Genomic DNA, 16,663 nt, shown 5'->3' on the forward strand with positions numbered 1-16,663 from the left:
AAAAAACATCCATGTTCACTTCAAGACGCAGCATTGTTGCTACATGCTGACTGTTGTTTGTAGTTAGCAAGTAAGGAAACATTTCATCTGAAAAACTGTTACAATCACCTGGTATTTGTTTTTATGAAAGGTGTGTTGCGCCAAATGGAACAAAGTACAACATAATGTTGCTTTAATCAAAGATGCACATGAGGACATTTTGGACTTTACTGTGCCTACCTCCTCCTGAGGACGTCCACAGTGTCCTGCTGAGAGCACTTTGTATTGGTGAGCTGTTGCGGAGGTCTTCCCTCACTGCAGGTCTCTCTGTCTGCACGTCCATACAGAGCTGCCTGCACACCGATCACACCGCCCTCTGCTACAGAGAGTGAAATCAAAAAGTAAGACTGAAAGAGTGACAGTATTCAGTGGATATAAGAAACTATGATCTTTGACGATGGACTTGTTTTTGTCATAAAATACAAAAATTAAAAGAACATTTTTGGTACGCTGCAACTTCCTTTATCCAACCCACAGAGCTCTGATCCTACATATGATCAAGAAAATAAATGTCAGTGGGAAATATTCAGCTAGGTTCCTGTAGAAAGTCTCTGTATGCCTCCACATGGATTGATTGGTTTATTTAGGTCGTCCAACACCAAATGTACTGTTGGTTGTGGTTAGAAAGCTTTAGCATTGAGTCGTATCAGCACTTAGATTCACCATGACCTGGATGACTGAGAACCTTCATCAACAGTACTTTTTATTCACTACATTTGTCTGGCAGCTGAGTTACTTCTCAGGTTACAATATTACATCCCCCTCCTGTCCAGTAAAAACATGCATCTACAGATGTGCTGATTTTGTATGTTTGTGATAAACTGAGGGATGAAGTGATCCTTGATGAGTCCAGAAACTTCTCCTCTTATGAAGCTAAAGAAACTCTTTAAAAACCCTCTAGATGAGCTGATGATCATCACAAACTGAAAACAGGCTGTTTTTATGATTCAGTGTGTTCGGACTCCTATAGATCAATGACAGAAGCACTTACAGAGCTTCTGACAGCTTGGGGGTAAAACAAAAATCAGGTTATAACCTTTCAAAAGAGGCCAAAACCATGTCTGTACTCCAAATTGTTCAACAACAGCTTTGAATTAACGTTGGGCTGGACGGGAACAGACGTTTTAAGATAGTATTACATCCATTTCCAGGAATGGTAACAGCTGAAGTGGATTTTAATGATAATACTGTAAACAGTACGTTTTGGATGCAGTACTTTTACTTGTAGTTGAATATACTCACAGTGTGGTATTCATACTTTCACTTAAAGCCCCCTCCAGTCAGTTTTTATTCCTGTCTGAAGGTGACGCTCTTCCTCAAACAGAGAATGGGGGCGTGCTCAGTAGTCATAAATAGTCACCACCATCATAACCAGACAGCCCTGATGGCTACGTCAACATCACTAGCATGGATTAGCAACAGCATTGATATTGGCACAGACAAGCAGCATGAATATTAGCAGGGATAGTGCTAGCTGTCACTCAAACTGAAGTTCTTCTTGTGTATTGAGGAACTGCAGAGTTTAATCATGGTCAAACTGCAACCTGCACTGTACATTTACTGCCACTAGACAATTATCTGCTGAATATATTATTCCATGTTAGCAACAGCTTAAATTTAGTGACTTTGAGCACAAAATTATGTTATTTGTCTGACACACACACACACACACAAACAACATTACAGAAACACATTATGCTTAAAGATTATTTTTATTTCAGTGTATTTTTGTTTTTTGTAGTGATTGTGATTGAGATTAAAGAAAGTGAATATATGACAGTAAATGAGAAAAATCACAAGAAAAATCATTTTGTCTCATTTGAGAGCAAGTTTTTAAATCATAGTTTAGTGAGGCAATTTCCTACGCTGCCATTTACTGATTTGGTGGAATTTTGATTTGAAACATTAAATGAAAAGTGAATCATCAGAGAAAGTTTGCTACTATTTAAGTGTAACATCGAAGGCAAAGTAACGTCGTCATGGTGGGAGTGGTATCATCTCGGTACACGTGAGGGCAGATGGAGGATGGAGGCATCAGTGTCTCCTCACACAAACAGAAGGCAACACTGTGGTACATGCAACAACTTTCCAGTAGGGCCCTGTAAAAGGAAAAGAGTCGCTGAGTACAAGAGCACAAACGTCTTTGCAGTTAATGACTTGTCGAACTGATCAGAGTGTATTTAAATATAACGCTTGTTCTGCAGAAAAATAAAGAAAAACATATACACACAATTTTTATCCATGTTTCTTCTCAATAAAAAATACCATTAGGAAGTTCAGAAATAATATTCGTACCTCCGTAGACGTTGTTATGGGCACAGTGTTGGTTTCCACCGTGGTTGTTGGGCTGACCACTTGCCCAGCAAGTGGTGTCAACCTTCGACCCATCAGTCCACAGCCACTTTCCATTCTGGAAGAGAAAGCTGATTGCTGAACAGCTGCATTGATTTCAGGTTACAGATTTGTCTGTAGTCTACAAGTGTAAAAAGGACTCACCTGAATTATAGCCCATTGAAAGAGCCCAATCCAGGCAGGCACATTAGAGCCACAGGCTTGTCTAATCAGTCGCCTAATGAAGACGTCATCACTGTAGCTGTGGATTGAGGCCAGGTTCCCACCAAGACGAATGCAGTTGCTCTGATAAAATGACAAAATACATATGGAACATGTGAGAGCATGTACGCAAAAAGAATAATAGAGGAGAGAAACACAAACAGGTTCTGAAAAGCTAAAACGTGATCATCGACTACCTGAAGGCCAATAAAGAGCGATTAACTACGCACCTCTGCATCAGCCATCGACAGTCTGCTGGCTTGAACGATGAAACAGCGCGAGCCACACAGAGACCAACCACTAGGACAGGCTGCAACACAGTTTTCATGTTAGACAGACTGACAGGATGATGCTGTAATCTGAGTCAGAAGTGTTACATCATATTCACTGGGGCTGCCAAGACACTACAGGTGAATACGTAAATAATTTAACTAACAGACGTCACCATGAAACTTCCCCAGGTTACTTCATTAACGTTGAAATATGTCAGAATTATTGTTTTAAACCATTCAAATATTAACTAAAGTTATTAACAGAAGGTGAAATAATGTTGATGTTATGTCAACTATGTCTACGTATTCTGTTAGACAGAGCTGCAGAAGTTAGCATGCAAAGCAGCTAGCACTGGGCCTGAAAACCTCTTTCTCCCAGCAATCTGAAGCTCCTGTGCAAGCAGTGTAAACACCAACATTCCCTGGTTGTCTGGCTAGCTTCACGGCTAACTTAGCTAACACGGTAACAGGAGCTACAATCATGCATGTAACAGAATACAGCTAGCAGCAGTTAGCAGTAACTCTGGTTATATGCTGCCTGTATTTGTTTTGAGTATAAATTAAACAAGTGAACAATTCTTACATATTGCACCTTTAAGTCAATTATTTCAGTTTTCAGAAATTGTACACTTAAATATGCAAATAATAAAACTATTGTACAACTTCAGAAATAAATAATGACACTTTGGGTGAATGGGTGGAATTATTTAACTAATAAATATCACCATAAAACTTCTTTTGTTGTATTACAAGTTTTCTGAAATGATATAGCCAATGAGGAACTATCTATTAAACATGTGATAATTTGCATTTAAATGTGTAGAACAGAAATCTGGACTAAAATAGACCCATAAATGTGTATTTTAGTTGTTTTCTTGAGTCTGAAAGAAGACATGTTATGGATTAATGTATGAATATATGATGGCTTCTCCTGCAGTGTCTCCCCTTTAAAAGAAATAAACTTTAACACCCTCCCACAACATCAGAATAACTTGAAAGATGCTGTAATCACTTGGGCTGACGTGAAATCATTTGTGTCAGAGGTTCATATAAACAGTCTGATGACACTGTGTTATTTTATCGCTCCATCACAGAGTGACAACAGCATTTTGTGCATTGATCAGAGGAGGTGGTGGTGTGTTGGTGAACTGCTCTGTGCAATGACTCGAGCAAACCAGATGATGTAATGTGTTCTGGATGAACTTCTGCCACTGGACACAGTTGAAGGTTGCAGCTACCTACCTTCGGCAGTAGACACCTGTGAACATGAACAAGACATTCATTAAATCAGCTTGGAAGGAAGTTGTTGTAGTTAAATTAGGAAGTAGAGGTAGACGAAGAAGACTGATTATTATTGTGAAGAAGGGACATAAAGTCAGAATTTCATACTGCTGAGGATGAAATGATAATGTCAGAAAAGTAGAAAGGGTTTAATGTAGGTCTTATGAATAAAACAAATGATTTAAAATCTCTTGTAAGATGCATCATCACTTACGTTCAACAGTCCAACGGTCAAACAGAGGAGCACAATGAGAGGAAGAGCTGATGCCATCTCTAGAAAGATATATGAAAGAAGTTAGGTTGTTCAGATATCAACTGACAATCAAAACTACAGTAACTTACAGGTACTGGTTATGTACTTCAGTTTGTGACAGTACACTATAAAGTACACACTCATTAAACTACAGGTTCTACTTTATACTGCAGGTATACTTGTTTTCTTGAAATGAGCTCTGTCAACATAGGTTAAAGGAGCATTCTGTAGTTTTGGTGAAGAATTTTAAATCAGCAGAGAAAGATCTTCATTGGCTGATTTTTTTTCTGCCTGAAGAAACTAAATAATCAAAGTCTTTGTTTTTATGACTGAATAAACTAAATAAACAAACTGACCTTAAAGGACGACACAGTTTATACTGTTTTACTTTGTTTATATGTGGCGGACCCTGCCACCTCTCTAGCTTCAAACAGTGTTCTGGGACCTTATTTTCCTCTGAGAACAGCTTGTTTATTCACTGATGGAAAAAATATATATTTCTGAGATTGTATTATTACTTCAACATTAATATATTAAATTTTATAATTCTGAGTTTTAATTTCTTCTCCAAAACTACAAAGTGCCCCGTAAATATTTGTATATAGTATTTTGTACTTTAAAGTACCACAGGGTTTTTATTTAGGTATAATTTCATTTTATTCTTATTTATAAAAATAAATGGATACAGTAAAACACAGTTGATTCTTGAGCAAAATATTAAGTAATATGTATGATCCAAATATTCTTAAACTCTTCTATACACCTGTCAGTATAAACCGTGTATACTTCTGTATAGTTTTGTCATGTTTATCTCTGAAAAGTGCATGAAAAATAAACTGAAAATATAAATAGCACACTCAAATAAACGTATTTTTTGGAAGGGAAGGCAGCACTGTAAACAACTACACCCTAAAAAGACATTGCCTCATTAAGTGGACACAATGCAATCAGCTGATATATTTTGTTTTTCTATGAATAACTGTAAATCAGCACTGGGTAACTGCAGTAATCAACAGTAGAAGCAGAGTCTTTTCTGTGAAGCTGGTGCTGTGATGAAAGACAAAGTTAAAACCTTACCGCCTTATGATGATCAGATTCAGTTGCTCGTGCAGTAGCAGGTTGAAGGATGTCTTGGCAAAGGGAACACAGCCTTTATATAGTTTTTCTGGGTGCTTGTTTCCTCATCTTGCTCGTCATCCACTGACCACAAGACTGTCTGTTGTTTTAGTGAATATTGTTTTACCTATTGCCACAGCCTTGAGTAAATTTTGAACTGTTCCTTAAACAATTTTAAACAAACATTCTGGTTACTTGAGACATCAGCTCCAAATGATAAGGCTTCAAAGCAATAGTGTTATCTGTTGCAGTACACCTTCTACAGTTACACATAGGGGCGTTTCATATGAAATTTGATTCTAGTATCAATATATTGGTGCACAAAATAAATAAAGTTTCCTCCCCAAAGACAAACTGTCTCCTCTTTCTGGTAATGTGATCTTCACAAACTAAAACTTTAATTACCGCCTTGCGTTTGTTTGCCTCCACGCAACAGGAAGTAGCAGTATTGACCTGTATGATTCCAGGGAATAACTTCCAGTCAGACACATGCCGGCTACACTTGGAGGCCATTTTTACAGGACTGATAGAGAGCTGGTGCAACAACAATCACCTGAAAACTAATATCAGCAAAACCAAGATTCATTCATTAAGACAAAAAAAACAACAGTTGTAATCCTTGTATGTGATCAGAAACATTTGACCACTAAAGTCAAATCAGTCCATCCTTGAGTCCAAGCTGACGTTTCTTCCAACTGTGGGGAAATTCCCTCGAGGTGTTCCTAAGATGTTGGGTTCACAACATCGGGACATACGTATATATGGAAAACCTGAAAACAAAACACCTCCAGCCAGAGCGATCACCAGCGTGGGCATAAAACTACTTTCAAATGTCATTCTTCCGGCTTGTCATCATTGAATCTGCTGTCGTTATGCAGAATCATCCAAACATGCATCTACGGAATAAAAAATAAATATAAAATATTTACTTTTAAGACGCTGGAATCAGAAAACGTTAATGTTTTTTATACAGTGAACATTGTAACTTAATAAGACAGTTTCAGCACTGTGTGTTACACTGCCACGTCTGAGCCTGTAATCTAGCTGACTGAACCTTAACTGTCATCATTGCAGTAGATCACATGCTTCTGCAAACACATATGAACGAGAGCATGAAAATGTAAAACATAGTCAAACAAAACAGGAGCTAGATCTGCTCATGCAGGACTACTGGCTGTTGACACATCACTATACCAGAGAAAATGTACCTGAAAACAAATCTAAAACAAACATCACGAGTCTTCTGTCGTGGATTCATTCCAAGCTGTCAAAGCTGTTGGCATACTGTCCTCCCTTATCTCTTAAAGCCATATTTGATCTGCAGTTCAGTCCCGGTATCTGAAACGAGTCAAATGCCTACATGTGTGACGTATTTCCAGTAACTGCCAACAATATACGCCTGTTTCAAATATGGAATATTTGATGAGATGGAATAAACAGATGTGGGACACAGTTTAATGATACTGAAGCATTCAGTCGAGAGGAGTTTGGGTCACTTTTTCTTCTTGTGTTTGTGTGTAGGCATGTGCAGATGGCATGTATATAAATAAATATATGTGAAGGTAATGAATGCTTCATATGTTCGTATACACAGTAGGTACATGCACCACTATCCTAACTTATGTTATTTTTCTAATTTCCTGTCTGTTACGGACCCTCGAACCTAAAGGCTCGCAGAGAGGGTGCAACATATGTAAAAGGACGCTCAGACACCAAATGAACAGTTGAACAAAAGTTGATTTTAAATCAATCACTGTAGCTCAAGCAAAGTACCCACCAAAAGAGGCTGAAACCAACAAAAGAAGGGGAAATCACTGAGCCAGCCACGCAGTGGGCCGTCGCACCCAGCTATCCCCTCTAAACTATCAAAAAGGGAAAGGATAAAGTCATCTAGCCCTAAATGAACCAAAGAAAACTGAAAACTGGACTAGCGGTGATCTCCAACCCAAACTAAAAACAAACTAACAAAACAAAACCCCAACCTGCTGGGGAAAAGACAACAAAGAGAAGAAGGGAAGAATATCCCCCTTCTGATGTGAGCTGGGCAGCGGCTCCAGAGAGAGTGAGCTTTCCCCTCAGTGCTCCTCAAATGCTGTCATCAGGTGATTGCAACACACCTGGGCAGGTGTGTCTTCCTGGAAGACAAACACAGACAAAGGAAGGGAGGGCGCCAGAGAGCAACAGAGGGAGAGAGAGAGAGAAGAAAGGCAGAGGGAGGGAGAGAACAACCAGCCGGGCGCAACAGCGCCCCTACAGGTCCACAAGCAACACTGTCATTATTTTAGATTTTTATCATCTTCATTGTTAATATTATTTTGTTATTAATTAAGATGTTTGCACCCTTACAATAAAGTATTAAAGAATGAAGTATGTAGAGGCTTTTTCAGAGCACACTGTGGTACAGGAGTCCGACCCGTCGCGTGTGCAAATACACTGCTCAAGTACAAAAACTGTATAAACTGTCAAAAAGTGAACAATACACTTCCATTCTGATGATAGTGCCTAAATGAGTAAAACAACTTAAAAAGCAATGAAATCAAATGCATCATGTCGAGCAGACCTATCCAACCTGAATGCTTTCAAAGGCAGGACACCTGTCAGGAGCTTCATTTTGTCCTGTAGCATGTGGACTGACGCTAAAGTGTTTCCACACAACAAACACGACAACGGTTGTTGTGTGCTAATTCCTCTCACCTGCCCCGAGCTGCATTTCTTCAACATCAATCATTTTGCATTTCCTCGTGTGCAAGTCATCACCTCTGCACTTTTACTCTGCAGTAGCAAATTTCTCTTTCAGCGCTTTGCATTTACTTTCTCCTCTGAACTGCCTCACCTGACTGCCATGATATACATGTTATTTACAAGTGTATGTAAAACGTTTCACAACTGTACAACCACAAAAATCAAGCTGACAACCTACATCTAAGATTAAAAAGGTGAATTGTTTTTTCTTCTTCTGTTCTTTTGTACACATAATTTCTCTTTCAATTCTGAAAACTATGAGTACATTGTTTTAACACATTTAAACTACAAGTTGTAAAGGGCAGATATAGGTAATGTAAAAGTCCGGCCCATTAGCACGTCACTTATTTCAAATCTGACCCTTCTACAAAAGAAGTTGAATCGGCCTGATGTAGAGGGGTGCAAGCCTACTGTGCATTAAAAAGACATAATGTGATATTGAGCATTTGTTAATGATCGTGGTGTAAGATAACTTATTTAGCCGCTGCCGAAGCTTTTGGTCGTATCCCATGGTCTTCTTCTGTGGATGACACACGATGGGAATCCTCCACTGAGATTCAAGACCAGAACTGACACTACTAACCCAACAGGGACTGTTCACAGACAGGACAGTCAGAAGATGCAGCCAAGATCTCTGCTGTTACATCCTAAACACCCCCCAGATGGGAAAACTGGGGTGGTGGATGACATCACTTGCCACGGCTGTGAGGGACACTACATCAGTGAAATGGCAAAGACCATGTGAAGAAGGCCAATAACATGAATCTATTTTTTAAATAGATAATTATCTGTTTGTTGTGGCAGATACAGATACAATCATATTAGTCTGACAAAAACAAAAATGTGAAGAGGACAATACAAAGCTCTATTTTTAGAATAAGAATTTGTTTTTTTCGTTTTTATTTACATTTTTTCTATACTGTATAGTGACGCAGATTGTAGATCAACAACAACATAACATCACTGTTTGCCTGACTGGCCATTCGATTGTGGCTCCTAATAGCCATTTACTGCCAGTCAGATTCAAGGGGCTGGTTTCCCCCAAAAAAGGGGCGAGGGCTGCTCTCATCAGTGCACGACTACTGAGTGGGTCACACCTCTGACACCCCCACCTAACCAGAGAAAATGTACCTCAAAGATTTCACAGTTTTCACATTGAACATGCCTGACACAGATTGTGGTGCCACTGCACTCAGTAAGTTCCTCTCAGAAGAGGCTGAGCCACGTACGCCACCTAGTGCTAAAATTCTGTATTGCTAGTCTTCATGTCAAATGTTTACATTGGGTCAACCCTCCGTAGAGTGGGCAACATAACCAGGCTCAGCAGCCTCCACAGACATCATGACAGAGGTGAAGAGACCAAAGAGGACAATGTCTGAGGAGACTTAGAGGAGAGAAAGAGAGCAACCCAGCAAGAGACACAAGTCTCAGACCGGCTTTCAGTCATTTGTGCAGCTTCACTGAATAAAAGCCCAAATGGAAAGATAATCAGCCAGTAGCATGTTAAAGTCAGATGTTATGGTCTCTGGTTCAGGTTACGTTAGCTCGACATGCCGTTACTATTCTGAGTTGTGTGTGGCGCTCGTGAAACCTTTGACTGCGGCGTGGGAAAAAACATCCATGTTCACTTCAAGACGCAGCATTGTTGCTACATGCTGACTGTTGTTTGTAGTTAGCAAGTAAGGAAACATTTCATCTGAGAAACTGTTACAATCACCTGGTATTTGTTTTTATGACAGGTGTGTTGCGCCAAATGGAACAAAGTACAACATAATGTTGATTTAATCAAAGATGCACATGAGGACATTTTGGACTTTATTGTGCCTACCTCCTCCTGAGGACGTCCACAGTGTCCTGCTGAGAGCACTTTGTATTGGTGAGCTGTTGTGGAGGTCTTCCCTCACTGCAGGTCTCTCTGTCTGCATGTCCATACAGAGCTGCCTGCACACCGATCACACCACCATCTGCTACAGAGAGTGAAATTAAAAACTAAGACTGAAAGAGTGACAGTATTCAGTGGATATAAGAAACTATGATCTTTGACGATGGACTTTTTGTCATAAAATACAAAAATTAAAAGAAAATTTTTGGTACGCTGCAACTTCCTTTATCCAACCCACAGAGCTCTGATCCTACATATGATCAAGAAAATAAATGTCAGTGGGAAATATTCAGCTAGGTTCCTGTAGAAAGTCTCTGTATGCCTCCACATGGATTGATTGGTTTATTTAGGTCGTCCAACACCAAATGTACTGTTGGTTGTGGTTAGAAAGCTTTAGCATTGCGTCGTACCAGCACTTAGATTCACCATGACCTGGATGACTGAGAACCTTCATCAACAGTACTTTTTATTCACTACATTTGTCTGGCAGCTGAGTTACTTCTCAGGTTACAATATTACATCCCCCTCCTGTCCAGTAAAAACATGCATCCACAGATGTGCTGATTTTGTATGTTTGTGATAAACTGAGGGATGAAGTGATCCCTGATGTGTCCAGAAACTTCTCCTCTTATGAAGCTAAAGAAACTCTTTAAAAACCCTCTAGATGAGCTGGTGATCACCACAAACTGAAAACAGGCTGTTTTAATGACTTTTTCAGATGTATGTGGTACTCAAAGGACAGGTTTATAAACTGCTACGTGTGTGGGTGGTCATCTGCAGACTTATGTTGCGTTAGAAAAATTCAGGTGAGATAAATAGATAAATAATTCAGTGTGTTCGGACTCCTATAGATCAATGACAGAAGCACTTACAGAGCTTCTGACAGCCAAAAAAAGATTTACTGCCACTAGACAACTTATCTGCTGAACAAAAGTATGTTGTTTGTCTGAAAATATTTGCCTCATCAACACTGCCAAGAAAGGACTCAGAAATATCATAAAAATATCAAAATACAATGGAGGGGGGCTTTAAGTTAAAAATACTTTTTACATCTCTGCTGTGAGTTTTGTCTGTCATAGTGTGTCTGATAGTTTCACCTCTCCGACAGTAAGTGTGACAGTCTGGTCACCAAATACAAGTCTTCCACACACCCACACACACACACACACACACACACACACACACACACACACACACACACACACACACACATTACAGAAACACATTATGCTTAAAGATTATTTTTATTTCAGTGTATTTTTGTTTTTTGTAGTGATTGTGATTGAGATTAAAGAAAGTGAATATATGACAGTAAATGAGAAAAATCACAAGAAAAGTCATTTTGTCTCATTTGAGAGCAAGTTTTTAAATCATAGTTTAGTGAGGCAATTTCCTACGCTGCCATTTACTGATTTGGTGGAATTTTGATTTGAAACATTAAATGAAAAGTGAATCATCAGAGAAAGTTTGCCATTATTTAAGTGTAACATCCAAGACAAAGTAACGTTGTGGTGGTGGAAGTGGCATCATCTCGGTACACGTGAGGGCAGATGGAGGATGGAGGCATCAACGTCTCTTCACACAAACAGAAGGCAATGCATCCTCACAATCTAAATCATTCCAATACTCCCCTGTAAAAGGAAAAGAGTCGCTGAGTACAAGAGCACAAACATCTTTGCAGTTAATGACTTGTTAAACTGATCTGAGTGCATTTAAATATAACGCTTGTTCTGCAGAAAAATAAAGAAAAACATGAACACAATTTTTATCCATTTTTCTTCTCAATTAAAAAAACCATTAAGAAGTTTAGAAATAATATTCATACCTTTCGCGTTTGGTACAGTCTTCGTTTCCTTCCTTTCCTTCGTTGTTGGGCTCCCCGCGAGCCCAATGAGTGAAGACCAACCTCGACCCATCAGTCCACATCCACCTTCCCTCCTGGAAGAGGAAGCTGATTGCTGAACAGCTGCATTGATTGCAGGTTACAGATTTGTCTGTAGTCTACAAGTGTAAAAAGGACTCACCAGAATTGCATCAGACAGCCCAATCCAGGTATGCACATCAAAGCCACAGGCTTTTTTAATCATTTTCCTAACTACTAAGTGTTCCTGGTAGTTGTGGATTGAGGCCAGGTTCCCACCAAGACGAATGCAGTTGCGCTGATGGAGGAGACGGTGGGAGAAAACAGAGATACAAAATCAATATTGAACATGTGAGAGCATGTACGCAGAGAAGAATAATAGAGGAGAGAAATACAAACAGGTTCTGATAAGCTAAAACGTGATCATCGACTACCTGAAGGCCAATAAAGAGCGATTAACTACGCACCTCTGCATCAGGCATCCTCAGTCTTCTGGTTTGAACGATGAAACAGCGCGAGCGAATCCGAGTCCAACCAGGAGGACAGGCTGCAACACAGCCTTTTCATGTTAGACAGACTGACAGGATGAGGCTCTAATCAGAGTCAGAAGTGTTACATCATATTCACTGCGGCTGCCAAGACACTACAGGTGAATACGTAAATAATTTAACTAACAGACATCACCATGAAACTTCCCCAGTTGATTACTTACATTAACGTTGAAATATGTCAGAATTTTTGTTTTAAACCATTCAAATATTAACTAAAGTTATTAACAGAAGGTGAAATAATGTTGACGTTATGTCAACTATGTCTACGTATTCTGTTAGACAGAGCTGCAGAAGTTAGCATGCAAGGCAGCTAGCACTGGGCCTGAAAACCTCTTTCTCCCAGCAATCTGAAGCTCCTGTGCAAGCAGTGTAAACACCAACATTCCCTGGTTGTCTGGCTAGCTTCACGGCTAACTTAGCTAACACGGTAACAGGAGCTACAATCATGCATGTAACAGAATACAGTTAGCAGCAGTTAGCAGTAACTCTGGTTATATGCTGCCTGTATTTGTTTTGAGTATAAATTAAACAGGTGAACAATTCTTACTTATTGCACCTTTAAGTCAATTATTTCAGTTTTCAGAAATTGTAGACTTAAATATGCAAATAATAAAACTATTGTAAACTTCAGAAATAAAAAATGACACTTTGGGTGAATGGGTGGAATTATTTAACTAATAAATATCACCATAAAACTTCTTTTCAGTTTTCTGAAATGATATAGCCAATGAGGAACTATCTATTAAGCATATGATAATTTGCATTTAAATGTCTAAAACAGAAATCTGGACTAAAATAGACATAAATTTTAGTTGTTTTCTTGAGTCTGAAAGAAGACATGTTATGGATTAATGTATGAATATATGATGGCTTCTCCTGCAGTGTCTCCCCTTTAAAAGAAATAAACTTTAACACCCTCCCACAACATCAGAATAACTTGAAAGATGCTGTAATCACTTGGGCTGACGTGAAATCATTTGTGTCAGAGGTTCATATAAACAGTCTGATGACATTGTGTAATTTTATCGCTCCATCACAGAGTGACAACAGCATTTTGATCAGAGGAGGTGGTGGTGTGTTGGTGATCTGCTCTGTGTAATGACTCGAGCAAACCAGATGATGTAATGTGTTCTGGATGAACTTCTGCCACTGGACACAGTTGAAGGTTGCAGCTACCTACCTTTGGCAGCAGACACCTGTGAACATGAACAAGACATTCATTAAATCAGCTTGGAAGGTAGTTGTTGTAGTTAAATTAAGAAGTAGAGGTAGACGAAGAAGACTGATTATTGTGAAGAAGGGACATAAAGTGAGAATTTCATACTGCTGAGGATGAAATAATAATGTCAGAAAGGTAGAAAGGGTTTAATGTAGGTCTTATGAATAAAACAAATGATTTAAAAACTCTTGCAAGATGCATCATCACTTACGTTCAACGGTCCAACGGTCAAACAGAGGAGCACAATGAGAGGAAGAGCTGATGCCATCTCTAGAAAGATATATGAAAGAAGTTAGGTTGTTCAGATATCAACTGACAATCAAAACTACAGTAACTTATAGGTATTGTACAGTACACTAAAGTACACGCTCATTAAACTACACAATTTATACTGTTTTACTTTGTTTATAGGTGGCGGACCCTGCCACCTCTCTAGCTTCAAACAGTGTTCTGGGACCTTATTTTGCTCTGAGCACAGTTTGTTTATTCACTGATATATATATATTTCTGAGATTGTATTATTACCTCATTAATATTGTAAATTTTACAATTCAGGGATTCAATACAGTTTGAATTTCTTCTCCAAAACAACATAGTGCCCCTTTAATATGTGTATATAGTATTTTGTAATTTACAGTACCACAGGGTTTTTAATCTAGGTATAATTTTACATTCTTATATATAAAAATAAATGGACACAGTGAAACACACAAAAAAATGATTCTTAGGTTAATTCTTGAGCAAAATATTAATTAATATGCATGATCCAAATATTCTTAAACTCTTCTTTACACTTGTCAGTATAAACCGTGTAAACTTATGTATAGTTTTGTTACGTTTGAAAATATAAATAGCACACTCAAATAAACTTATTTTTTGGAAGGGAAGGTAGCACTGTAAACAACTACACCCTAAAAAGAGATGGCCTCATTAAGTGGACACAACGCAATCAGCTGATATATTTTGTTTTTCTATGATTAACTGTAAATCAGCACTGGGTAATTGCAGTTATCAACAGTAGAAGCAGAGTCTTTTCTGTGAAGCTGGTGCTGTGATGAAAGACAAAGTTAAAACCTTACCGCCTTATGATGATCAGATTCAGTTGCTCGTGCAGTAGCAGGTTGAAGGATGTCTTGGCAAAGGGAACACAGCCTTTATATAGTTTTTCTGGGTGCTCGTTTCCTCATCTTGCTCGTCATCCACTGACCACAAGACTGTCTGTTGTTTTAGTGAATATTGTTTTACATATTGCCACAGCCTTGAGTAAGTTTTGAACTGTTCCTTAAACAATTTTAAACAAACATTCTGGTTACTTGAGACATCAGCTCCAAACGATACAGCGTCAAAAACAATAGTGTTATCTGTTGCAGTACACCTTCTAGTTACACATAGGGGCGTTTCATATGAAATTTGATTTTAGTATCAATATATTTCCTCCCCAAGGACAACCTGTCGCCTCTCTCTAGTAATGTGATCTTCACAAACTAATACTAGAATTACCGCCTTGCGTTTGTTTGCCTCCACGCAACAGGAAGTAGCAGTATTGACCTGTATGATTCCAGAGAATAACTTCCAGTCAGACACATGCCGGCTACACTTGGAGGCCATTTTACAGAGGACTGATAGAGAGCTGGTGCAACAACAATCACCTGAAAATCAATATCAGCAAAACCAATGAGCTTGTGCTGGTATGCTGCCGTATGTCTGTTAGTATGTAAGTTCATTAAGAGAAAAAAAAAACAGTCATACTCCGTGTATGTGATCACGTTTTCATCGTTAAATCTGACCCTGATAGAACATAGCTACAAATTCTAAAATAAGGATGCTTCACTGTATAAAAAACATCAACATTTTCTGATTCCAGCTTCTTAAAAGAATCTCTTATAAGTATATATATATTTAGGGCCCGAGCACAAATCTCGTGTGAGGACCTATTGTCCCTGGCCACCCCAAAACTCATCAAATTTGAAACATACGTCATATGTGCGCGCCCACATCTTAATTCAACATGATTGGCGGTGGGTGTGGCCAGGGGACTCCATAGCACCACCTAACGTTGATTGTCCCCGCGGAAACATTCTCGGATCATCATGAAATTTGCAGGACTCATGGGTCTCATGGATGTAGGCAGGTGCCGCAACAGGAAGTCGGCCATCTTGAATGGCGTGCTGCAAATTTCATTGTTCCGCCGCATTTTTCGGGACTTTAGGATGGTCGCAGCCTCACCAAATTCGGCCCGTAGCTTCTTACCCATGAGTACGTTAATTCGATACCATAACTGCCCACATGTGCGGCACGAAACCTCAGTAGCGCCCCCTAACGCCCCCCTTATAGCTTTTCCCATTCATTTTTTGTCATGTCTTTGCATTGTACTTTATTTAACTAATCAGACAGATTTAAGGCCACAGACTTCACACTCACTTAATATCATCTTCAGACCTTGATGATAAAAAGTTGTAAAGAGCTTTCGCCTACGATATACCTGGTGGGCGTGGCAGTGCCATGACTGCTTATGGCTGTTCCCATTCTGTAGGAACCCATTTCTAAGCATCGTACATTAACTAACGCGTCCTACAGATTTTACACCACAGACTTCACATTCACTCAGTAGCATCCTCATGTCTTGATGATGACAAGTTGTGAAAAGCTTTTGCCTACGTTATTCCTGGTGGGTGTGGCAGTGAGGTCAATTTCGATGACCCCCTTATGGCTTTTCCCATTCTATACAGACCCAAGTTCTATGGCTTGTAGTTTCACTATCTTTTCCTGCAGATTTAAAACCACAGACTTCACATTCACTCAGTAGCGTCCTCATACCTTCTACAGCCTGTGTTACACCTGATGGGCATGGCGGTGCGGACAATTTCGATCCTTCGCCATCAAACAGGAAGTAC

The 16,663-nt window shown here is 39.2% G+C and overlaps 1 protein-coding gene across 7 annotated transcripts in view; it reads right to left on the reverse strand.

The window, feature by feature from the left end:
• The window catches only part of LOC311264645 (galactose-specific lectin nattectin-like), a 54,525-nt gene that overhangs the window by 18,023 nt on the left and 19,839 nt on the right, over positions 1-16,663 (reverse strand). The window contains exons 2-10 of one of the 7 annotated variants that reach the window (XM_084365673.1): positions 10,085-10,223; positions 6,723-7,649; positions 5,476-6,410; positions 4,360-4,418; positions 4,107-4,122; positions 2,823-2,902; positions 2,536-2,676; positions 2,335-2,449; positions 1,733-2,138 (exon numbers count right to left, since the gene is read on the reverse strand). In XM_084365673.1, the coding sequence (XP_084221799.1) occupies positions 2,074-2,138; positions 2,335-2,449; positions 2,536-2,676; positions 2,823-2,902; positions 4,107-4,122; positions 4,360-4,416 (474 nt within the window). In that variant the 5' untranslated portion in view covers positions 4,417-4,418; positions 5,476-6,410; positions 6,723-7,649; positions 10,085-10,223 and the 3' untranslated portion in view covers positions 1,733-2,073. Of the gene's footprint in view, positions 1-219; positions 359-1,732; positions 2,139-2,334; positions 2,450-2,535; positions 2,677-2,822; positions 2,903-4,106; positions 4,123-4,359; positions 4,419-5,475; positions 7,650-10,084; positions 10,224-16,663 lie in introns of those variants that run through there. The other 6 variants (XM_084365676.1, XM_084365675.1, XM_084365674.1 and 3 more) reach the window with 6 other exon arrangements.

This window comes from Pagrus pagrus (genome assembly GCF_965226575.1).
Source record: "Pagrus pagrus genome assembly, chromosome: 11".
In the NCBI taxonomy this organism is placed as follows: Eukaryota; Metazoa; Chordata; class Actinopteri; order Spariformes; family Sparidae; genus Pagrus; species Pagrus pagrus.